At 40.3% G+C, this 26,053-nt stretch overlaps 1 protein-coding gene across 2 annotated transcripts; it reads right to left on the reverse strand.

Moving 5' to 3' along the window:
- Window positions 1–23,801, reverse strand: LOC126998783 (beta-TrCP-like). 2 transcript variants are annotated; one of them, XM_050860822.1, is made up of 13 exons: window positions 23,692–23,801; window positions 18,715–19,078; window positions 17,887–18,073; window positions 17,645–17,729; window positions 15,791–15,901; window positions 15,534–15,602; window positions 14,998–15,189; window positions 14,203–14,346; window positions 13,871–13,989; window positions 13,238–13,348; window positions 11,918–11,996; window positions 6,954–7,114; window positions 1–691 (listed from the first exon to the last, which is right to left on the reverse strand). In XM_050860822.1, the coding sequence occupies exons 1-13, from the start codon at window positions 23,734–23,736 to the stop codon at window positions 688–690; spliced, it is 1,671 nt and encodes a 556-aa protein (XP_050716779.1). In that variant the 5' UTR covers window positions 23,737–23,801; the 3' UTR covers window positions 1–687. The 2 variants fall into 2 exon arrangements, with proteins under 2 accessions (XP_050716779.1, XP_050716778.1); XM_050860821.1 differs by having other exon boundaries at window positions 15,525–15,602.
- Window positions 23,802–26,053: the final 2,252 nt, after the last annotated feature.

Here is a 26,053-nt window from a genome sequence, read left to right on the forward strand (position 1 = left end):
TTTAAAAGCCTGTTTGGGATGATCTTTATTAACTGTTATGTGTGATGGACTTCAATGAGATCATTTCTATTTTTTTTCTGAACAGGACAATCTGATATAATGTATCTTACTCAAACTGGATTTTCTTCTATAACTCTTTGATATCAAGTAATAATCTTATTTAAAGCAGAACACTTATACTAGAGCACTTTTAATGACAGGCCTGAACTGTTAATGCTAATGGACAACTCAGACCTTCAAGTGTTCCACCTCTAGGCCATAATTATTGGAAATGGTTAAACTCGTTAGCATAGGAATTTGACTGAAGTCACCGATATGCAGCTTCAAACTGAGTGACTTCACATCTACGTGCACGAAAGGCAAAGGGCACAGAAATAACAAAACTGGCATGCTAACTCCTGTCTAGCAATGCTTCATGTCATCTAGTCTGTATATCATACCACAGCTGTATGGACGGGCCCGGGGCATGGGTGCCACATGTACAAATGACACTTGTTCATCAGTTTGTAATGCATACAAGTATACCCTTCACAATATACACTTCACTTGCACTTTCAACTGTTTTATGACACTCGAGTTTCCATCACTCGGGTTTTGGTTACAGCTGCAGCAGCATCTCAGGATGCAAAACATTCTGATGACAATTCCAGGTGAACACAAAACACACATTGCTAAGTCTCCAATCCATTAGCTGAAAAAAAGATAAAAATGGTTTATTAGGTGAAAATGTAAAACTTTTCCTTCTTTGAAGTATAAAAGCAGGAGATATAAACATCTGTACATAAGTCTGCAGACAAACCCATTCCACTTGACCAGCCTTTTTTTCTGAATGATGGCCACCTTATACGAAAACACGAGTAAGCTGTTAGGAGGATTTGGCAGCTTTTTGTTTTCATTACTTGGATTCAGTTTAATGTCAAATAGTAAATTTTCTCTCAAGCATTTGTCACAACCTAGCTACATTGGAGACTCTTAGAAAGACTGATTCATATACTGAAAAATGCTAATAATCTTATGCTTACATTTACAAAAATGTCATAATTTTCCTCTTCCACTTCTTATTATTTGCAGTGTCTAATTGTTTATGGCTTTACTTTTTAATTACGAACATCTTATTTGCGTTTGTGTCACCTGGAGCTTGTCGGCACGGCGTGATTTAAGAATACAGCCCCTGGACCATTGGGCCCGTTATTCGGTAGGATAAGATGTACAGTAATTTCCAGCGGTGACTTGGTTTATGAGCATCCTGTTTGTACAACTTGAAGACGCGAGCATGGGTTCCCTTTGTTTGCCGCAAGACGACAGCACTCAGAGTGGATAACAACGGGATTGGGGCCTCAAACTGGTATCACACTGGGCCTTTTTCCTCCAACTGTATCGAAGGAAACAACTCCAACTCTTCTGGGTGTTTGTCACACACAACCACGGTTGGCCCGTATCCACAACATAAATAAACCAGTCGCCCTGTATCCACATGGCGCTGTTTGCAAATGTAAGGGCTGTTGTGGTTTGTGCTGCTGTTACTCAAATTATGGACTTGTTGCTGCAGTTAAATGGAAGGAAGAAGCAGGTGTGGGTACTATCATGGCTTCAAAGACAGGAGGACGAGTGTTTACACAAACCATGAACCCGCTCCCGGTTGGGCATATGGGAAACCGCTGTTCCTCCTAGCTCCAACGGTTAGAAGAATACACCCAGTGTGAAACCACCTTCAGTCCACGTTGTACACTCGCAGAGGGTAGCACCCGCATGCTCGTATCAGTTTACGTTTGTGCTCTAATGTTTTCAACACTATATTATTATTATACTATTACTATATTATACTACAGTACCCTCTCAAGTTTCGCGCTTGCTTCATTCCGAAGGTATAGCACTAAACTCGAGGATCGCGAAACTCGAGGTATTGAAATCCATGAAAAAGCGCTTATTGGTTCCGACCCGTGGAAAAAAAAAATAATTAATTTGACTTTATTCCCTTGTTTTCACAATTTTTCGACTTTACTCCCTTGTTATCTCAAAATACATACCTTGGTAATAAGCAGCAAATGGGAAGTGAGAACAGGTCGTTTTGAAGCTGCAGTTGAAGGCGGCTGCCTTACAATTGGCTGGCAGTTCTGAGAACACGTTTGTGATCCACGTGGTGTCGTCTGCTAAAGTAAGGGCGGTCGCTCGCGGTCACCCGTGGTACAGTTGGACAAACCTATAGCTCCTGGTAGTTTTGTGTGTTATGATATAATCTGCTAACTCTTTCTGTTATAAAACATTAAATCACTAATATCGGGATTGACTTTTCAATGCCTATTGAACGTAAACTGCAGCCGCAGCCGCAAAATAGCTCGCAGAGGTTCAACTTGCTTCCTGTTTCCATATTTCCCTCACCGCTCACAAAGATCACAAACGGACAAACTAGACTAAAACCAGGCAAATTAATACTTTCAGTGCTGTGTATTCCCACAGCGCGCATGCGTGGTGGACAGCAGAATGACTAATTTCAACGGGGAGATATTTCTCGCAACACAGGCCAATGTAGTGGACCCGACCGTCGCTGACATGTGATGTGATGGTGTCGGAGGTATTGCCTATACAACGGCACCAGTTTAGTGGACCTTCTTCTTTTGACCTGCAATGCTTTATATCACTTCTTAGGTTCTCTTTCTCCACACTTTTATACTTCACAACATGCACTTAGTTACTTCGCAGTGTGCACTTATTCACTTCACCCTGAACTTAGGTGTTTTTCTGTCCTTTTCTTTCCCTGATTTTGCTTTTCTATGCCCTTTTGCTATTTTCCACTATTACTTTTCACCGTCGCTGCCATGCATTACAGGTCAAAAGAAGAAGAAGAAGAGGAAAACAACACCAAGAGTTCTACAATTTTCATAGACTGTAGAAAGTTTTTTGGACTGTGGTTCCACAGCACGGGGTGTTCTCTTATCTTGTTGATTAAGTAGTAAGCAAACCAGCCCTGCCAGTCCATTTTACGAGTCTATTGGTGGGCCATCTTCCACTGCTCCTCACTCCTCAGCCACTGCCGTCGTCTGTTTGCTTACATACAGCCGTGAGTTACTCACTTACCCACGCTTGTACCCACAACCATTTTCCATTCATATGGACACCCAACAATTAACTCGCTCCCGGTTGGGCATACAGGCAACCGCGGTTGCCCACAGCCCCAATGGTTGGACACCACCTTTAAAGGCAGCACAAATGACGCCGACGTTAGGTAAACGCAACCCGTACCTGTCAAAGCACCGCGAAACTCGGGGCGGTAATGCGCAAAAGTCAGGATGGTAAGAATTAAGGACTAAGCGCTAAACTCGAGGATTGCGAAACTTGGATAGCGCGAAAACTCGAGAGGGTACTGTATATTAGTTATAATAATCATATTCATATTATTATACTATATTATTTATATTATTTATCATTGCTATTTGTTAGTAAAATTACTTTTATTCTGTATGAAACATGTAAAATGAGTTTTATGTTAATATTTTGGGGGATCTAAGATGCATTAGTACGTTTCACATTAAGCTAAATGGGGAAATTCATTTTCGTTTACGAGTTTTTTTTATTTGAGCAAAATTCCGGAACGAATTAAACTCGTAAACCGAGGTATGACCGTATTTGCTTTATTAGTAATTCTATAGGAGTTCTATTCAAATGGGGGGGCAGTGACTTAGTGGTTAGCGTGCCAGTCCTGCATTTCACCGCATCCTGGATGATGTGGGTTTGAATCCACAGCTACCAGCCAAGAATAGATGGTGCCACTATAAACACTTGTCTGCGCCATAACGGGCTTGGGCCAACCACCAGGCTCAACCAAAAAAGCCTACCGGCACTATAGGCCTGGATGCAAAAAAAATTAAAAAAAGGCAATTCTATAGGAGTCTCAAAACAATGGCAAAACAGTTTATCCAGCATGAGCTTCCCCCCATTCGTGCCGGATAAGTGAGGTTCTACTGCACATGAAAGCCAACTCCGGCTATATGGCACGTGGCACGCCTCCTGGACATTGATCCTGCTCACAGGGTTGTTTCTGTACGAGACAACCCTGAGTGGAGGAGACCAAGGGGATGCCACGTAACTCATGGCTGGGGCAAGTCAGCCGATCCTGCCGTGAGGGACTTGGGATAGATAAGGCAGCTGCATGGGAGCTTTCTTGGGAGGATCGGTGGGAGTATGGATGGCGAGTAATGGAGCAACGTGCCCCGGGCGTATGCTTCCCATTAGTTACTTAGTTTTGTGAATAAATATAAGTGCATTTTTTTCAGGCTCTAGGATTCTTGGGACTCTACAAGCATTTTTCATACAATTGCGTTTAGTTTCTTTAGGTATGAAATTGCCTGTTTTACCACTGCTTATTCCTTTCAAACCCTTCTTTACTTCATCCATGACTGCACTGGTTACAGTTACATTGGAAACTTTTAAGTTCAACAAAACATTCTTCACCACTATCCTCCTATCTATCATCATCACTTCGTTTAATGTCCGTTTTCACTCTTTCTGAGCGGTTGGACGCTTTATGGCTCTCCTCCATTCTACTTTGTCTTCTGCCTGATGCTCATCCAATCCCATCAATGCCAAGTCTTCCTGTATACACCTTCTCCATGTTTTCCTAGGTCTACCAATTGGTCTCCTTCCTTCTACCTCCAATCTCTCCAAAACTCCCAGCACTGTATCCTCCCCTGCTCTCTTTACATGTCCAAACCAACGGAGTCTTTCCCTTCTGAGCACTGTTTCCAGGTCCTCTACTCCACATCTGTTAGCTACATCTGCACTGGACACCTGTTTTGCCACCTGATCCCCGCCATATACCTCGGCATTCTGCGATCACTTGCTCTCAATACCTTCATCAATTTTCTAGTTAGAGCCTATGTGTCTTCTCCATATGACATCACTGATCTAATACACACTTGGTACACCCCTGCTCTGCTCTTTAGAGGGATGCTATGATTCACAAGTAAACTAGCCACCTCCCTCCACTTTAACCATGCTACCGCCACTCTCGCTCTCACTGTCCTCTACACTCCCACTTCAGTCCAGAACATCCCCCAAGTAACAAATGTTCTACCTCATCCAGCTTTCCTCCATTTACCTCTAGTTCATCCCTCTCAGTTTCTTGTTCTTGCTGTCTCCTTACACAAGCTGGGCATGTATCATCCTATCTATCAATCATTGCAATGCAGTTTAGAATTTTTCTGCAAACCTAACCACCTACTCCATAATTATTTGTGAGGTTACCCTTTGCACCTTTTACAGCAAACAACTGTTATCCTTCAATGCCTAGTCTTCTCTTTGTTGCTTTCATGCTTTTGCAGTTCAGTAGAGTTTCTTCAATCTTGTCCATGTTAAAGTTAGGGATATGACTAACTTTCATTGCCTCTGTGGTGTAATACTTAGCATGCCTAGGTACAAATCATCAGGCCTGGGTTTGAATCCCAGTCAGGCCAGTCCAGCTGTTCATCCTCCTCTTTGGTCTGGTTGGTAAATGGGTACCTGGGGAAACCTGAAGAAGGCAGACTGTTGTACCTCAAATGTGACACTGGCCCTGTATCCGACGATAATGGGTAATTACCTGCCACAGGCTTTAACTAACTTTTCTTACCCAGTGGCGTGGCGGCGAGCGCCACACCTGGGGTTCAAGTTCTGGCTGGGTGTACTCTTCCTGTTGCCGGTAAGTCAGTTCTGCCTACTCTTATCTCATCACTTCTGGTTCTTCTTTTCATATCTTTATGCTTCTTTATGAGATTCTTTATTTCCTTTGTTAGTTTAGTACCATTGGTCACTGATTCCTTTCCTCCTACTTATAGTGATAATGCCATTAAAACCTTAGTTAATTTATCATTTGCTTCCTCTTTATTTCCTTAAACCTCAAGTATGTATGTATTATCACTGGAGTCTCTTTATTGAAAAAAGCTTACATAACCTACTTATTTGACTGTATCTTGCCTTCAATCCATGCCATCAGAATATTTTTCATTTAGACTACCCCTGAGTCCTGTATCTTGATAAGTAGTAGTGCTTGGATTTGTGCTATAGTCAAACCATTTCAAATAGTTCGTTTGGGCATTCGATTCCGTGGGTCCTTTCCTCCCGTCTGCTCTGCCACTCAGTCCCAACACCTATTTTTCCCTCTCATATGTTACCCATAGATAACATATGAGCGGAATGGATAGGTATTGGGACTGTGTTAACAGAGGGAGGAAAGGAAGACGGAATCAACATCTTGAATCGAGCAGCCAAACGGACTATTTGAAATGGTTTGAATATAGTAGAGTCTAACTGCTCAAATTTGTCCTATTTCAAACACACTCTCCCTCCCTTACCACTATTTGTTGGTATACACCTGTTCTTCTAGTCTTCTATCTTTTAATTTTATGATCTTATGATGTTTCCACGGTGAAGAATTTAACAAATGACAATGGAGACCAGCTTCACCTCCAGTGTTTACAAGATGACAAAGAACAAAAAGTGAAAGAAAACATGGCAAAAGAGCAGTGTGTCACTTGCCATATTTTTAGTCTGGGGTTGATTTGAAGTAAAGACAACAAGGTCAACCAGTTTCAATCAACATTTTCTCATTTTCTTCTAAGTGATACTTGCCTGACCAGCAAGGAACACCAAAATTTTGCTGAAAATTAACAAGAGTGGCAATGCAATAACATTTGGCTAGTTCAAATTTGGTGACCTTTCTCTGACACCAATTAGTCACCAAATGCGAGACTTTACTGTATGCAAAACCAATAAACTCATGGCAATACATTAGCTGTATGCTACAAAAAGTCCTTTCACAAATGTAAGTAGGTTAATTATTCTAACATTATGTACGGGACTTGGCTGAAACTCCTCAGTACCTGCTAAAATCCCTTCCAGCACCTCTGAGAGTTTCAGCTTTCACGGTTATGAAATGCTGCAATAGTGAGTTCAAAAGTATTAGTTTTAGTTACACTCACCTGGTATCTACAGTGGGGGAGCTGCACCGACCCCCGGCTGACGTAGTGGAATCTGAAGGAGAGCAGTTGAGGAAATCCCAAATGAGGATGGTGTCATCATGAGAAGACGACACTATTTGAAATTCATCAAACTGCAGACGAAAAACTCTGCCTGAATGTTCCTGCAAGAGAGAGAAGGAAAAGATATAAACAACACTGCTGAACATTCTTTGAAATTATGTTCCTGGTCATCATAATCAACTATAACCCAGTCTCCTAAACCAGGAGAATCTGTAGTCAGGCTTGAGAAGAAAAGTACAATGAAATGGACTACACTACCATTATAATATTTAGGCTCAACTGCTTAAATAATAGTATGCCTCTTCATGAAAATATATATAATTTAGATGGTAAGACATTTGCAATAAAACTTAGAAGACATTCCCAAAGAGATATTCATTCTGATTAATTTTGTGCAAAAATCAGTTCATGGAATGCTTGAAAACTTATCTTTCTAGTAATTTGAAATTAATATTCCCATAATCATCATCATAATCATTATCATTTCGTTTAAGGCGGGTGGCTATGGGGTATTTTTCGACGAATATATCTAAAATCGGACGAGCACATGTTTTTCGCTCAGCATGGCCGGGAAAGCCTAAATTGCCAGGTGGTGAGGTTTGTTTTCATAAAATTAAAACCCCTCCCCCCTGGAGGCCATTTTTAAATGTCCCACGCTGTTGCATCATAGCCTGACATGCGCGTCAACACATGCAGTATCATTCAGTGCTTGTATATATGCAAAATTCGCATTATAATATTTTTTTTCACCATAAATTTTGTCATCTGTCATCCCTCTCTCACTCCGGGCAGGGAGGGAGCGAGTCACTTGAGAAGAGAACGCCAGTACCGACTCAGACATCGACGGGGAGTGTGTAGCATTTTTCTCTCCATTCCAGCCAAAAAAAAACATCCTTACAAATGATGTACAAGCACAAGGCAACTAGAAAGAGAGCCATCAACATCAAGAGGGCTTATGGAGCAAGATGGAGCGGCCAAGACTCAGAAAAAAAGCAAGAGAGCAGCGTAGAAGCTTATCAATCGAGTGTGTGTGATGCTGCTCCCGCTCACTCACACTACGCGCCGGGCCACCGACCACCACCATCTATTTTGCGACTCCCTGCAACACCAAGTACCTCATCACACCCTTTTCCACCACCTCCTGCTTCGTCACCACCTACTCCACCACCACCTACATCACCACCAGCTGCAGAATCAGCAACATTGCCTCATGGAGTCATGAGACATCACTGCAGCTCTGACAACAGATTTTTCACAGAGGTGTGAACCCTGAGCCTGATTACAAGCAAAACTTTAATCACCATGTTGCTTTCTCAGCTACAAACACTGTTCGAGACAGAATTGCCCAGTACGGTTGTGCAGGAACACCTTGACCTTCTGACACCCTTACCTTTGATTGATTAAAACTCTTTAGAAAGGGGGACCAGATGCTTATCATTTTCCAGTAAGTCAACAAGGTATACACAATCATATGTGAAAATTTCATGCCAATCAGATAAATACAAATGGCAAGAAATGGATGAAATGGAAAAAAATCTTTAGGAGCCAATATCTCGAAAAGTGTTTTTTACACTTCAAAAAATTTCACAAAATCGGTAAAAAATCTGACCAACTTTTGTTAGGTATCAGTTTAAACTACAACTAGAGAGCAATTTTTCACATTGATAAAATTTTTAAAAATGTAAATAGAAAACGGGAGTGGAGAAAATTTATAAGTGAAAACATATTGCAATTTTTTTTCAAAGACATGTAGATAGGTAAACAAAGTTTCTATGGTATTTTTTTCAAAGCGATTAACTAAAAAATAAAGTCTGTGAAACAAAAAAAAAACAAAAAAAAACTTTGTTTGAGTCCCCCCTAAACTTCACTCAAATTTCATGAAATTCACAGAATATCATACGTTTATGCCAACAAACAACATACTAAGATTTCAAAGCTATTGGACATACCATACGCGCAGGAGGACCCCCCGTAGTCGCCCCCCTCAATGTCCGTTTTCACTCTTCCTGAGCCATTTTCCGGGTGCATGCCCTTGCTAACCCAACCACCTATGGCTATGGTGGCCCTAGCCTTTGCCTGAACAAAAAAGGCAAACCCTACAAGGCAGCAGGGAGCTATGAGGTTTACCATCCGCTATTTCACCCATAGCTGGGACTGGATGGCCATTGACTCTAATAAACATGAGTTCATCTGACCTTAGAATGGTCTTATTTTTAATCTACCTGGGGGTCCAGCACACCCTCCTCACTGGTCCAAAACAAAACCAGTGGGGTTGCCAGTTTAGTCGCCGACTACCCGACCATATGGCTGGTTGTACTGAGTTACATGTTACCAGTAGCAAAGCACATATTCCCATAATACATCTTGATAATATGTGAAGCTGCATTATGCCGGTGTACACAAAAACAATGTCAAAGAATTATTAATGAAACATTTTTCAAGATAATTCAAAACAGCAATCACCCTTACTCCTTTTATAAATTTCGTTGGTGCACAATGTGCTTGCATTTTGCTGTATTAACCCCTGTGCTGAGTTGATAAAATCTGTTTAAATAGATGTTCTTCATCAGTGCCCTTTGTGGCAATTTCAGACAAAAACACAAGAGTTCATAGTGCTTTTACATCACCAATCTTTCATTTACAATTTTACACGATGAAAGAAGCTAGAAGTTCTTCAGTTGCAACACAGCAAAAATATGATGTTGGGAAGTACATATCTTGGCAGGAAACCAGAAGACAGGAATTCACGCACCGCACCTATCTGCCTTTCTCCACCAGAGTGGGAATTCCCGCCAGCCATCCTTTAGGGGTTAACTGCTCTAGAGCAGCTCTGTGGGGAACTATGAAAATTGCTTGTAGAGGACAACATTGTAAATACTGGTTCTTCTGTCTGAAGCTAGCCAAGGAGCAATAAAGACGGTGTTGCCCTCTACATAAGTAGCTTTGAAACACATTACTTTCCTATTAACCCGTTGAGCCCTGCCAAAGTTGTATGATGCGGTAACACCCAGACCCGCCAAATTTTTCAAATATTTTTTTTCTCAGAAATCTATTGGAAACCCGAAATCATAACACCTGAAGTACATAAAATCACTCACTATAGCCATTTAGTACTCAATAGAGGGGGTTATGCTCAGCGAGTCATCCAGCTGGTGGCGGGGAGGGAGGTAAGGCGTTGACCGCCATCCGTCAGCATCACACATCAGGCAATGGTTTAAGCGTATAATACATGAGTGTTGTATTAGGATGTTCCTGAATAGAGCATCAGTTGTTTTAGCAACATAAAATTCAACATTATGTGAAACTTTGGGACACTTTGCAAGCCGTGTGTTGGTTGTCAAAGGTGCAGGTGGCTGGGCAGCTTTGTTGCGCCCGTATCACCCACCTGCAGTATTTTTACTTTGTATCTAACTCCCAATACGTGATAAAAAGGTATAGATAAGCGAGAAAGTAGTAGGTTAGTATATCTTCCCCTGGCACGGGCTTCGCGGGCAGTCTGCCATGTCTGCACACACCCAGCACAAAGGCTCAACTGACGGTGCACAAATATTTCCTACTGTGAATGACAAGTGAGGACTGGTAGGTAAGTTGCCAAGTAGTGTAAACTTGCCCTGTATCTTGACTCATAACTTGTGTGAATACTACAACCCAAAGACAATTATGTACGGAGATGAAGGGTCAAGAACTTGCGACGGCTGAGAGCCGTCAGCGGGGCTGGACAGGTTAAACAGGCATTGCTGGGAATCTGTATTATCGTGGAAAATGCTTTTGCACAGGCATTCAGAGAAAAAATTGGTAAAAGACTTGTGGTAATGTTCAGGTAGTCCTCAAGCTACAACAGGGTTTGGTTCCAACAGGCAGGTCACCAATCAAAATTTACTATAAAAATTTACTTTAAAAAGTAAATATAATGTTACAGTAAAACCCCAACTATCCAACAGAAATCTGGTCGGTCAAAAATTGAAAAAATTCCAAGAAAATATGTTGAAAAATTAAGAATATCTGACCATCATAAGATTTGCAACATCTATCCGCACTTCCACCACCTCCAAAAGTGCCGGCCCTGCATATAGTTGAGCCATTACCTACACATAGTTGTGCAACGTTGCCAGTGGTCCATTAGTGGCCAACAGATTGCCTTTCTGATGGCGGTAGCAACCATGCTGGCAAATTTTGCAAAGATGGCAGCGTTGTCCAGGCGCCAGGGTGCCTGAGACTAAGCTGCAATAAGAGGTTACCCTGGTAGGATGTACCATAAACGCGGAAAGTTACAAGACTATAGCCCCTTTGTGTGCCTTAGTATCGTTCTCTCAACTATTCGTGCTGTGGTCTCTATATTGTACATTTTGGCGTTATTATCGCACTGTGGCAATTCAGCGGGATGGTGTGACAGAGGGATAGTGTGCTGCCATTCAGTGTACCACAGTAGTCCATGGAAAGAGGAGGTAGTATGCTAACCTTTCCTGTCCCCCTCTCTACACACTGGCTATACTATTCAGGATTGTGCCTCCTAGAATTTACAGAGGCACTCAGAAAGGTTAGGAAGATGAGTCAGGAGGAAAAGGCACGTATTCTCGCCTTCCATGAGACAAAAGTTGGATGGAGGGAAGTAAGCGAGCATACGGGTCAGAGTAAGGCAAGAGTAAGTATTTTTATTAATAATTTTAACCGCAGTTGGTCAAATTTACAGATAAGGTGGGCCCTCTGCACGGTAACAACAATATGCTGTTAGTTAAAGATAGTTTTTGTACCTTCACATTATAGTTAAATGACAAATATTTCATCCCCAACTATAATATGAAGGCAAAATTGGTTATTACAAAGTCATGAAACAAACAGACAATTTTCAGAAATATACACTTACAAGGATATTTCGTAAGGAAAACATAATTTTGTTAACTCACCACTAAAGTCCGCAGACAGAGTGTACCAGCAGGAGCTCGGGGGTCCAATGCAGCCTGGAGGTCCCACACTTTGATTTTCCTGTTGAAGAAAATTGAAAATTTTACTTCGCTGTAAATAGTCTGTTCCCATTTTATATTAATTCTATTTATGCAGCTTTGTACTAATAAGGATCATCCATGTAACACCGTTTCTTAGTAAAAGGTATGTATGAATAACTTAACATTCTATACAGATGCAGGTAAGTATAAATGAAAAAAAGGTTATATAAAAAATACTGTATCTTCACTATATACTTTTTAATCACAAATAAATGTTAGTTTTATTGAAGATTATGTCTGCATTTGAAATAACAATCAATCAGTGGAGGCATACACCAAAGGATGCATCACCTCGCCCACCCCACGACGCCTGCGGGGTCCCTTCGGGCAAGTCTCCATACATGCCCCCTTCTCATCCGAAGTACCACCTGGCAGGATCTATCAACTTACTCTAGCCACAAACTCTGTGGATTCCCTCCACTCAGAATTGTCTCTTTCAGAGAATACCCAATGAGCGGGGTCGGCTTCTGGGTTGCGTGCCACATGCCCATATAGCCGGAGTTAGTGTTAATGGATTACGCAGGTAATGTATGTCAAATCAGTCTCACTGAGTAGTTGTTCGTTTGACACAAACTCATCCCAACATTATCCCATGATTCCGCATAGACACTTATCACCAAAGGCATCAATCTGCCTCTCCATGTCCCAATTTAGTGTCATGTCTCACAGCCATAAAGTAAGACAGGGAGCACAAGAGACTTGAAGATCCGGATCTTTGTCCTTCTACACAAGTATCGACAATGCCACCTTATACTCGTGCTGAATGAGTCCATAACATTGTGGGCCATGCCAATCCACTGTAAGACTTCCTGGCGAGATCCACCATTGCTCTGAACTACACTACCAAAGTATGTGAAATTTCCCAAGACCTCAAATGTCCTCACCACACACGTGAACAGATTATACTGTTTCATCTACCAAGCCTTCAAACACCTGTACCTTGGTATTGGCCCAGAAGACCTAAAGTTAAATAACAGACAGACAGATTTCTTAATTAATCACATCAGTGGGCTTTTACTGTAATTGCACTTGTGCTGGAACTCCTAAGCAATATCAGAAGTACTCTGTGAATGCTAATTTCCCCTTGAACAGATAACAAATAAGGTAATTAACATAAATATCTCTTAATACAGTGATCATGCCTAATATAAGTCCAGAGGGATTTTCTCAACTATGTGGTAATTTGAAAAACAAGAAGTAATTTTTCTAATCATTACTTACCCATCATATGCTCCAGATACTATTCTCTTGTTGTCAAATCTTATGCAACGAACTAGCTCCTCATGTCCCTCTAGTATCCGAAGGCAAGCACCACATTCTATGTCCCATAACCTGTGTGTAAAAAAGCAGATTAAAATTTATAGTAGCTCAACATGTTTTTTTTTAGAATAATAAATATCTTATTATGGATATTGATAAATATTTAAAATTTATTTCATCAGTCAATCAATAGAGGTATATGCTGAGGGGCATGTTGCCTCATCCATCCAATGACAGCAAGCCCAGGGATCCATCCAGGCAAATTTCCATGCAGACCCCATTTTCATCCCTGCTTGAGATACAAGTTCTGCGGCCGTCCTATTGGCCTCTTCCACTTGGGATTGTCTCTTATAGAAGCAACACAATGAGCAAGGTCAACTTCACGATAGCATACAACTTGCTTACATAGCCAGAATTGGCATTCACAGATTAAGCAAAAAATATAATTCATTCAGTTTCACGGAGTAATTGTCAATTTGACACAAAGTCATTCCACCAATGTCCCATTATTCTGCTTAGACACTTATTACCAAAGGCATCTCTCTCTCTCTCTCTCTCTCTTAGTGATAGCTATAAAAACAGGGAATAACTAACCTTATAGTGTTGTCTGAAGATCCACTAACCACTAGTCTGTCCCGGTACTGCAGGCATGCAATTCCTCTTTTGTGGCCATTGAGTGTACGAACAAACTCACATGTGCCTGTACTCCAAACCTAAAATTCACAATAAGAACATATTATTTTATATACCTGGACTATGTAAGGTGAGCTGGAATATGCATTTTTTTTCATTTAAAAGATATTAAAGTCATAATTCATTAATTGTACATATCATGCATTTTTTAAGCCTTTAATTCATGAAATTCAAATATGAAATATGTTTTTTATTATCCTCTAAGAAGGCACATCACTGCCCTAAAAACTTACCTTAATTGTTCTGTCCCCTGATGCACTAACAATATATTTCTCATCAAAGTCAACAACATTCACAGCTGCTCGATGCCCTACTAGAACACGTCTTAGATTTATTTCGGCAGGTGACACCATGTCCCAGACAGCTATTGATCGGTCCTGACAGGCAAAAAGAGATCATGTCATGTTATCAATATTGATGCTACTGAAATTGTAAAATATTTAATCCTAATTACCTCGGCCTTCAAGTAACTTTTATTGCTGTTTAAATCTGGAAAAGGCTTATTAACCCGGTAGCTGCGGGGATCATGTTTCTTAAAGGCCCCTCTTAGCGAGAAAAATGAGAAAAATCATCACTCACGCAAACCATTTCATAATATATATCAACACATTTGTGATCAGTTTATGCATCATCTACTTTGGGGGGTTTATATCATAGCAAAAATATGGCCCATCGCTGGTACACAGTAAAGCCACAAATTTGGCCCGTTGCTGCTACCGGGTTAGCTGCCAAGTCAAAGATGCTACAGATGAAAGACGACTGAAAACAAGAAAGGTCATGAAGAAGGGAGAGGATGGTGCACTGAAATTTTTCGATGATAGCAGTGTAAGCTACGAAAGATGAAGACCAACAAAGAGGAGGATGAGTATATGAATCAGAATGAAAATGAGGAGTTAGAAGTTTATCAGGAGTAAATTTGACTACTAATCATGTTTGGTGACCTTATACAAAAGTTGGACAAGAATAAAAAAGAAAAAAAGGAACATATATCTTAGTCATCTTTGTATGAAGTCTTTTCCAGGGCTCACCTTAGAGCAGGTGACCATCATGCCATTGTTGAAGCGCAGATGCAGGACAGCCTCACAGTGATGAATTAGAGTGTTGGTCATATCCCCAGTATTCACATCCCACACCCTCACCGTGGAGTCAGAAGATCCACTGATAATCACTCGCTCATCATACTGGAGGCACAACACAGAGCCTGTGTGTCCTGTCAATACCTGGGGAAGAAATAAGCCCAGTAGAAAGGGACCAACCAACTTAACCTTTTACCTTAGCATGGCAGCAGTAACAAGGAAACTTCCAAGAAGAGTATTGTCACTATGCTTTCATATTTCATATATATATATGTTCATATTGCAAGTTTTGACTGTTAAAATTAGTAACAGTTGCTAAACTGAAGGGAATAAACATCTACGTGTATGAAATTTTGAGCCATATTGGTGGCTTGAAAATCAAAACAAGAAATTTACATACAAGGAAAATATTTCCCCTCAGGAATTTAGCTACTATTAATGTTTAATATATCACAATTACTAAGGATGATTCGACGTACCCCTCGTACCTTGTAACACTGCAGGGAAGTTCTGTCCCAAATTTTGATTGTGTTGTCTCGAAGGCCTGACACAATTTTCTACAACAAGACAACTCAATCAGAGGGGTTCCGATAACGTACTATAAATCTACTGCACTGCAATCTATACATCAGAATAGACCAGCTTAAAAATATTCTTCAGGGAAATATAAAGCAGATGATTCAAAATATATATTACATAAATTATCAAAATTTTCTTTACAGTCTTACTTCAACCTAATACTAACCTGATCATCATACTGTAAGCAGTAGACACCTTTGGAATTTTCTGACCTACAATTTATCCTTTGCAGATTATGTCTTCCCATTCTCCAGTTTGCTTCTATCGTTTGAATATCCTGCAGATGGTATTAAGACAAACATTAGCTTAACAAACATTATGAGGGAAATGGTCTGTTCACAGTAAGGTTTAGATACCAGATACCAGATAGCATATACAAGGGTTTTTATGTATACAAATATTATCAAAATGATTTACAAGTAGCCCTTGAGTGACAACATAAGCAACTTATGACCTTTGCACATATGATGAGGCCAATGATAATAGTAATTCCTAGGTATTGTAATGGGTCAACATTTCAAATCTCCCATCATACAACATTATATTTGCTTACACCATGTCCCCACGTCTCCTACCCCACCACTGTTGCCGCCTCACCTGAACCCACTCAGGCTTCTCTCATAAGGCCTAGTTGCCTGTGGAGCTCACACTATAAGCAATGATGGTGCTACAGTGCTACAGTCTGTGACATTTCTAATTTAGTCAGAACCTTAGACCTTGAAGCTGATCAAGAATTTGTGGTTGTTACTGGAAAGAGACAGTTGTTAGGTGATAGAGTGCTATAGTATTTGTCAGCATCCACTGTTACTGTTTTAGTGTTTGTCTTGGTTTAATACAAGAAAATGGCCTCATAAGACTGAAACAAATAATCAGTGGAAACAAACAAGGATTGATGCAAAACAAATCATTTAAACCAAAAAAATTATTTAAATAAAAAAATATGATTTAAATCAAATACATATTTTTTTTTAGAAAAAATCATGATTTTTTTCCAACCCTGTCATGTAGGTAGTGCATAAGGTAAGGTGCAGTTTTTAAATTAAATGAGGAATGAGCGCTGAGCAGTGAAGCAAGTGGTGGTTCCTGTTAGGCCCCATTTTATTATCCTATGCAAAGTCTTCCCATTTTTCAGATGTTTTTATTCAGACTGGTCTATTGTCTTTTGACACCCATTGATCAACTCATTACAGAGGCATGGCAAAATCATGTTGTTGAAAAATTACAATAGTACATGCACAACCCCCTTTTTTTTCTAATTTGAACACTGTAATGTGACTGTATGCATTTTGTTCTTATCTTACTGCCTCATGGCCTATTGAGAAGGCCCTTGATACCCTCTCCAAATGATATACCACTCCTGAGGGTAGTGTAAAATCTCCATGCCTCCAAGCTGTAACATTATTAAATGAATCATGAGGAAGGACTCAGTCCCCTACAGTTTGACAAAATCAATTTGAGGCGATGTTGTTAGTGCCCTCAGCCAATCAGGTGTCTGGAGGGATTCTGTCAGTGAGAGGATAATGCAGCCAATCAGAGGCAGCAGCGATCTTGACCTCAGCTAATCACAGGTTAAAAGAGACTCAGTCCTCTGCCCATTTCTCGGTTGTTTCCTTTGACTGACGTTCCATTCTACCACAAAGCATGGATGATTATTATGCAGCAAATTTGATTAGTTCTTTGGCAACTTGACAAAGCCACAATACACCTCACTATGGTGAAACAGGGTGAGTCTCTCAAGACTCAAGGAAGTTGTTGATAGTAAGAATGGGAAACTCCTTCAAAGAGTAAGGAAATTGCTTTACATGAGTTATCATTGAATATAAAACTATGAAAGTTCTATAATACAACAAAATCTCAACTTTGATAAAGTGATGTTACTTATTGAAATTAATATAGTGACTTTCATAAGGAACATCTAAAGATCATGCAGTTAATGTAAGAAAAGGGCTCACTATATAAGATCTCAAGATCATAGAGAAGAACTCAAATTGCTAAAACAGAGAAACAGTAATATATTCACCTGAATTATTTTAGGGTAGAGTTTACGATAATAGGAGTGTCCTGGATGCTGCTCCCCAGGCCGTGGCTTGAATAGGTACATGCCCCTGAAAAGGAAATAACTTGATTATTCTTGCAACTTATCTTGCTATCCTATAATATATACAACTTAAGAGGATACACAACTCATTTGAAATCTCATGCTGTAATTCAATTAATCAAAACGTAAATCTCATGCTTCACTAGAAAGAATATAAAACTCACCATCCTTTTCGCTCTGATAGTCCTCTCCATAGGGGGTCAGTGCGCACCTTGCGTTCTATTAGCTTCTTCCAGAGTAGCCCATCAGCAATGACTCTGTGCCATTCTTTACATACTAGTTCTGCTTCTCTTAAAGATTTAGCATCTAAATAACCTAATATTTTCTCTGCTACATGGTCAAGACCCTTTTCTGAAAAGAAAAATCACCATCAGTACTTGAAAGGAAAAAATAAGTCTTGAGAGTGAATGACACAACTTTGATTACATATCATTCAAGTACAGAAAAGTCGGCTAATCCTAATTCCACAGGTCCAAACATCCCAACATTTAAATTCTTTAAGACATATTATAATCTGGAAAAAAAATTAACAAGCAACAAAGCCTTTCTTTTATTTATTTATTTATTTTATTTTACTTTATTCTTTTTTTTTCTTTTTTCTTTTTTTTTTACGTTCCACCTATGACTCTGGCAGGCTTTCTCAGTGGGACCTGATGGTCGGCCACAGCCTGTTTTGGCGCAGGAAAATGTTTAGATTGGAACCATCTTGGCAATTATCAGTTGCAATGAAACTCAGCACTTTGGAAAACCCTCCAGTTTAAGCAATCCTCTAACAAGCACTTACAAGGATGTATCTTTTTACAAGACAGGAGGAAATCAACTAACCATATACCTACTGTACCAAAAAAAAAAAAATATATATATATATATATATTAACATGTTTAGGAACAACGAAAAAAAGTGCTGAACTTCAGGAACCCTTTTGCCCAATACTTTTTCTTGATATAAACTATTTCAACTCAGTTATGGAGGACAGGACTGTGACACTTACTTGGGAGAAGTGTGATGAAGTCTCTTTGTAGCATAGGCTTCAGGAAGGCATTGATGTGGCCATGTTGATAGTGGCACATGCGGGACAGAAGATGCTCCATAAACTCCAGCTGATCTTGTTCACTCCACTTCTCGAAGCACTGAAGGCACATCTCCCGCTCATTGTTATATCGTGCAGTAGACTCCTTTTTTCTGCGGCCCCCTCCTCCACCTCCGACCCCTCCACTAGAGGAGTGGGTCAGAGGGATAGTAGTCATGGGCTCTGGTTCTTCACTGTCACTGCCGCCATCTCCAGTTCGAATGCCACCACTGGTTGTGATGCTCATGGGGGAGGTGTTGTTATCATAGATCACCGTCATGGGTGCCTGTAAAGTAAGAATTGAATTTCGTTATCCAGTAAATCAAATGGCAACTTAGGATTCAAGGCTAAAAAATATGAAAAATATTTATCTTTTACTGTAAAAAGGTATGTACCCACCAAATGTGCTAAACTACTGTCCCATAATAGTCACGATCACTTCCCAATCCATGGCCAAATGCAGTAAAGTATGCCTCAACCCCGACAGCCTTTCACCTTTATTAGGTTCATTGGTATTATTGTACGTATTTTTGCATTCCCGCCACTTACAACAGACTTTCGGCATTAACTGACTAAGGTCTCCTGCAATTAGTCCGTTATATCGAGGGTTTACAGTGTAATGAGAACTCCAAAGAAACACAATCGAGATAACCTGGAGATTGCTAAAAGCTTTAAATTGGGCTGGGAATAGAGGTGAGAGGTGTTTGTGATTATAAAAAAGCTTTAAAACACTCTTTATTGATGGGAGACTTTCTAAGCTAAATTTTGGTAGAGGGTAGAACAGTATCTGGCTCTCCAGCTTGCATTCAAATAATTCTAAAAATTTCCCATAAAAATATAAGAGAAAAGAAAACATTTCTCACCATCCTTTATTTCTTGCAAAACGAAGCGATTATAAGAAAAAGCTTCTTCTTTCCCTCTGTTCATAAAAATTATGCAAAGGTAAGTAAAATCGGGCTTCCAATTGCTGGTTGCTAGTGATTTAACATTTTACTTAACATTTCATTTGACCAGTCAATGGAAAAGGAGAGAAAGGAGGTATGGAAATGAGCATAGCTTACTCCATTACCACCGACAACAACAGGGCAGCGCAAAGCTTATCACACATATTATCATAAACAAACTTAATAAATCTAATAAAGATAACTCTATCCTAGTCTAACCTAACCTGATTTAACCTGAGCTGATCTAGCCTAACCTAATCTCACTGGTATAATATCAGCAGTATGCCTATCTCATACTGGCAGATAAAACTATTATTTCTGGGAGATTTCAGTGTTTTGAAAGAATTTGCTAATTGTTTCTGTCACTAAATGTCAGTTTCTTTTTTTCACTCCCATCCCCCCACCATCAGGTTTATGCGATAAAATGAAGTATAGTAGCCAAAAAAAACACAGAAATCTACCAGAAAATAATGTTTCATCCTCACTAATGAGTCACAGCAGCAAATTATTTACAAGGAAATAATTGTTTTCTACACATAATATCGCCATTGTCTGATGCTTCACCATGCACATAGTTGCCAGTTATTGCCAGCCACTGCCATGACTCACCTCCTCCATCGGTAGAATATCATGATTATGCAAAAAAGTCAACTGATATTTTATCACTAATGTAAAATCTTCCAATCCAGAAGTAATTGAGTTCAGTCTCATGTAGATGCCATCCTGATACTGTTTCAGTTCTACTCCCTCTCCTGTCCACTGCAAAATGCAGCACTATGATTGGTTGAATTAATGGGGATTAATTTTTGATAGACAGAGACATTGATTTCACACTTGTGCAGAAACAAAGCCTTCTCTTCCTTCCTCCCTGATAAACCCCACTAGATCAGCTTGGCAGTTTGCACTTGATTTGAATATTTAAAAAAATAATATCTCACAAACGAGTGATTTGCGACAGCAAGGTAATATAGAAGTGTGTTGTGTGTGCACTGTCAGCGGAAATCACGAAATGTCCGCCATTTTCTTTTTCAACTCAAGGGGCTTAAACATATAAAATGTGAATTATTTACTAATGAATGCTTCTTTCTATAAAAAATCAGGAAATAGAAATATGAAACAGGTAATAAAAATATACTGGTATAGCACCAAGGTGTCCACTGTGATATGGGTGATCTTCTGGAATAATACCATCTAACCTACATAAATGACCTATCTAACTGACCCCTCACTGCCAAAATACAATGTGCCAGACTGGACTCGCACACTTCAAATATCAATATTTTTATTTTTATTTAGTTTTCCAGAAGCTAATACACTAAACGTCCAATAATCTGCCATCCAATAGTTCAGAACTTTCAGCCAAGGGTCAATTTTAGTGTTTTTGGGTAACTGTAGGATGTATGGTGAGCACTGGCATCCATAGGAAAGTTCGGCTCACGGCTCACCAGGCACTGGACGCACTGCTCTGTACCGCCTCAATAAACATCACCTCCATCCCTCAGTGTATCCCTCACCCAGCCCTCTTACAGTAACACTGAGAAAAATTGGGGGAAAAATAAAAGAAAAATCCGAAAAATAGATGAAAGCAATACACCAAACGGTCAAATTCATCTCCCACACAGACACTTGAGAGATGCACCCAGTTCACAGAGTGTTTACCCATTCCATTACACTAGTCTCCCAGATTCGCCTGTTTTTATCTGTATTCTTCCACCATAATGGTTCCTACTACACTCCCTTCGACAGGGAAGAAGATGAAACATAATATAATCACCACTGCCACGAAGAAAATGACAAGAGCGCCATTGCCCCAGCCAACATGTCATCTGTGTTTTTGCTGTATCAGCTGAGAAGCTGCTTGTAGTTTTGTAGTTAATATCATTTATACTACCCGTTTCATATTTTCATTACCTGATTTTTATAGAAAGAAGCATTCATTAGTAAATTAATCACATACCAGAAGGGTTGAGTAATTAAAGTATCAACCACCTGATATAATTCTATGGTTGCCTCTTCCTTCCTTTTCTTCATAGAATGACTAAATAAAGTTGAAAGATGTGCATACATCTATGGTATCTGGAGGGGGGGGGGGGGACAATATACGTAATACTGCTTTTCACACACCATCACATACCACACATGCACATCTTTCAACTTTCTCCAGCAATTCTGTGGAGAAGAGGGAAGGAGGCAGCAAAATATTAACCACCTTGATGGAATTCCAAGACTAGGTAATACTGCTTCTCACACACACATGCAAAAATATTGACCCCCAATATACTATGGTTGCAGGCTACCTGCATCTCATCCAGGTAAAAATACTGTTGCTAACATCCCCCCTCAGACGCAACCAATCCATCCGCCAATCTCTTCCTTTCATTCCCTCTGCCTATGGCGTGAAATGGGAGGAAAGAAAACTAGAGATGGAAAAGGGAGAAAGGAAGTAAAACTGGAAGGATGTAACACTGGAGAGGGAAATGGGAGGTAGAAAGCAATATTGGAGGGAAAAGCAAGGAAGCAAAACTGATGAAGGATATGGGAGGAAGGAAGCAAAATTGTATGGTAAAGAGAGGAAGGAAGCAAAACTAAGAATAGGAAGGAAGCAAAATTGTATGGTAATGAGAGGAAGGAAGCAAAAATGATGACGGAAAAGGGAGAAAGGAAGCTAAATTGAAAAGGCAAAATGGAGGAAGAAAGCTAAATTGGAGAGGGAGAAGGGCAAAAGGATGCAAGACTGGAGAGAGAAAAGGGAGGAAGGAGGCAAGGTTGAAGAGGGCAAAGGGAGGAAGGAAGCAAAATTGGAAAGGGAAAAGGGAGGAAGGAAAATTAGATGAAACAGGAAGAAACCAAAACTGAAGAGGGAAGAAGGGAGCCAAACTGGAAAAGGAAAAGGGAGGAAAAAGGTGAAATTGGAGGAAGGGAGGAATGAAGCAAAATTTGAGGGAAAAAGGGAGTTAGGAAGCAAAATTGAAGGAAATGGGAGGACAGATACGATACTGGAGAAAGGAAAGGGAGGAAGGAAGTAAAATTGAAGGGAAAAAGAACTAAGAAAGCAAAATTTGAAGGAAAAAGGAACAACGAAGCAAGTTAGGAAGGAAAACAGAGGATGGAGGCAAATTTGGTAAAAGATATGGGAGGAAGGAAACTAAATTGAAAGAAGTATGAGGAAAGAAGCAAAATTGGAGAGGGAAATGGGAGGGAGCAAGGTTGGAGAGGGAAAATGGAGGAAGAAAGCAGGATTGGAAGAAAGAGGGAGGATGGAGGCAACTTTGGTGAAGAAAGTGGGAGGAAGGAAACAAAACTGGAGAGGGAAATGGGAAAAGGAAGCAAAATTGGAGAGAGAAATGGGAGGGAGCGAGGTTGGAGAGGGAAATGGGAGGGAGCAAAGTTTGAGAGGGAAATGGGAGGAATGAAGCAAAACTGGACTAGGAAATGGAAGGAATGAAGCAAAACTGGGGAGGGAAAAGGGAGGAAGGGAGCACAGTTGGAGAGGGAAATGGGAGGGAGGGAGGGATGAAGAAAGCAAAATTGGAGAGGGAAATGGAAGGAAGGAAGCAAAACCGGTGAAGGAAATAGGAGGAAGGAAGCAATATGGGAGAGGGTATTGGGAGGAAGGGAGGAAAGGGAAATGGGAGGGAGGGAGGAAGTAACAAGGAAGGAAGGAAGGAACACGAATGACCTCCACAAAACACAGGCCGTCGATTACAAGTCTCTCACTTCCCCCTTTCCTTAGCCAGTCCAAAACACACACACACATACTACAGACACGACCCTCATCCATCCATCCATCCATCCCTATTACAACCCCGTCAATCTAGGAAGGAAAATATTGACCTTCACTAAACATTGGCTGCAGGTTAACCACTTATACCTCCTCCTCCTTGACACGGGAGCCATTTAACCTGTCGCCCGGAGCCTCCCCACGACACTTATTAACACTACACGACCGCCATACCTCAACAGAATCAAGACTATCGTCCAAAATATGCTCCGTTTCCATCTCCGCTGACAGGCTCGAGGGAAACCTTCTTCCTCTACTATAGACGAGGCAAGCTGACCACCGCCATAGACAAGTGACTATCGCGACGGGGGAGGTATAGGATCCGATGCTCTCTCTCTCTCTCTCTCTCTCTCTCTCTCTCTCTCTCTCTCTCTCTCTCTCTCTCTCTCTCTCTCTCTCTCTCTCTCTCTCTCTCTCTCTCTCTCTCTCTCTCATCATTATCATCAACAGGGCACAATTATTAACCTCCTCATCATGAATCCCCGTCGATCGTTGCCATTATATAATCATTATCAAACTTATGTACAGCTAGTACAGTTAGGTACGTGTACAGATCACGTACGTCAGGTCAAGCCTCATCAGTTTTTCAGCAGATTTCCATTTAAATACTCTCTCTCTCTCTCTCTCTCTCTCTCTCTCTCTCTCTCTCTCTCTCTCTCTCTCTCTCTCTCTCTCTCTCTCTCTCTCTCTCTCTCTCTCTCTCTCTCTCTCTCTCTAATATATATAGAAAAAAATTTACTTGCATGGTAATGAAAAAAATTAACGTCAAAATATATACCATACTTTTGATTTTTATATATATACACATACATACACACACAGACTTGATAGATTTCGATCCTCTACGGGAGCTGATTCCATTTTTTATGACACCATGTCGAGTAGTATCAGGAAGAGACCCCGAGGTTGTGACGTCACATAAAGCAATAATGTTTAGAGGCGCGCGAACATGTTCATCTTCCCTTTAAAAAATATACTACTTTACAACAGATGCTTTAGGGACCTACCTGTGGCGTCCGGTTTTCAAGTGACTCATTGCTGATAATAAAGAGAATCCTATATAGCTGCGAGACCCTTTAATTACAAAACTTGGACTATATACGTATCGAGTTTAAATTGTCTTGTTGAAGTTTATGAGGTGATGTTCAGAGAGTCCTCCGCAATTCTATATGTATCATCTACTCTGAAATGGGTATTACTTATCATTAACTTATCACGATTAAGAAGTTCGATCTCCTAACACTAATTTAATGATTATAGTAGTAAATTGAATAGGTCTATATATTGCTCGGATGACGTGTTGTACGTGATGGACCGATGGCTCTTTAATAGGCTATCTAAAAAATACAGTTAGGTTAGCGGAAATTATACATTTAAAATATGTATGTAATGTGTAAACCCTGCTGTCATTATGTATTACAAGAGAGAGAGAGAGAGAGAGAGAGAGAGAGAGAGAGAGGAAATTTAATTTGCCAATGATCGAAAGGTGACCTGCCATCCGCACATCTATATATACGTGGAGAGAATTCGCGCATATCTTATAATTCAATGATCGATTATATAACTGTCAGAAAATAATATAATCCCTGGAAAAGGAGTATCTCTCTCTCTCTCTCTCTCTCTCTCTCTCTCTCTCTCTCTCTCTCTCTCTCTCTCTCTCTCTCTCTCTCGTAGGGCCGCAAGATATGGCGGATATATATACCTGTCAGGCTGGTCAGGTCACAGCTAGGCCACCTGGGTTTCCGCGGTGCAAGTTTTGAATTAGCTCGAACGCTCACGGACGCTTTGTCGGCGATTCAAGGAACGATTGATAAAAAATGTGTTACGACCTTAATTGTTGAGTCGCGCCTCGGTCGGCCCTTGAATCGCCAATGTGTGACAATGGCTTACCCTTAATTAGACTATACGGGTGTAGTAAAGTTATATAACACATCAGCAGCCTATAGCTTGGCCATATAGTTACGGGTGTATAAGTTATATAAGAAGCCCTTATAGCCATTACCCGCTTGAATATTTCACTGAATGCATGTGCGTGTATTTTAAGAGAGTATTAATTCTGCATTTGCCACGGCCTAGATTGTAATTCTTCTGGGTCCAGTCCCCTATAATGTGCCTGCCCCCTTGATTGATTGATTGATTGATAGTTTATTGTTGCAGGTAAACAATTAACAAGGGAGAAGTCTCATCACAGCTATTTATTTTTATTATAGCAATTGTCATCTACCATATTGTACCTGTACGTATTATTTCCATTAATTGTGCTACCTGCGGATATGTCAAGAGTTGTGCATTTGTATTAACTGGGAGTCGAGACATATACGGCGTGTTATTAATTAAGCTTTATATATATCAGTCGCGATCGCGACCATTTAGGAAGTTACCTATATTAATCTAGGAAGTTACTTATTGTTAACTTTATTAGCCCCCCTAGATTGTAGTTCATATTTTCAGTCCCTTATGTCTGCGCCCCTGACTAACTCAAGGCCTTTATTTTTTTAGCACTTTGTCCCCTACCATATTGTATCTTTTTAGTTTC

The sequence above is a fragment of the Eriocheir sinensis genome, chromosome 15 (genome assembly GCF_024679095.1).
Source record: "Eriocheir sinensis breed Jianghai 21 chromosome 15, ASM2467909v1, whole genome shotgun sequence".
NCBI lineage: Eukaryota > Metazoa > Arthropoda > Malacostraca > Decapoda > Varunidae > Eriocheir > Eriocheir sinensis.

What these genes read in the sequence shown, in the direction of transcription:
- LOC126998783 (XM_050860821.1), bottom strand. Translation starts at nt 23,736, where the DNA reads ATGGAAACGGAGCATATTTTGGACGATAGTCTTGATTCTGTTGAG. An exon ending in TGATGGTCACCTGCTCTAAG is followed by an intron (nt 14,347 to 14,997) that starts GTGAGCCCTGGA and finishes TTTGCCTGTCAG; the next exon opens with GACCGATCAATAGCTGTCTG. An exon ending in CAGGGGACAGAACAATTAAG is followed by an intron (nt 13,990 to 14,202) that starts GTAAGTTTTTAG and finishes TGTGAATTTTAG; the next exon opens with GTTTGGAGTACAGGCACATG.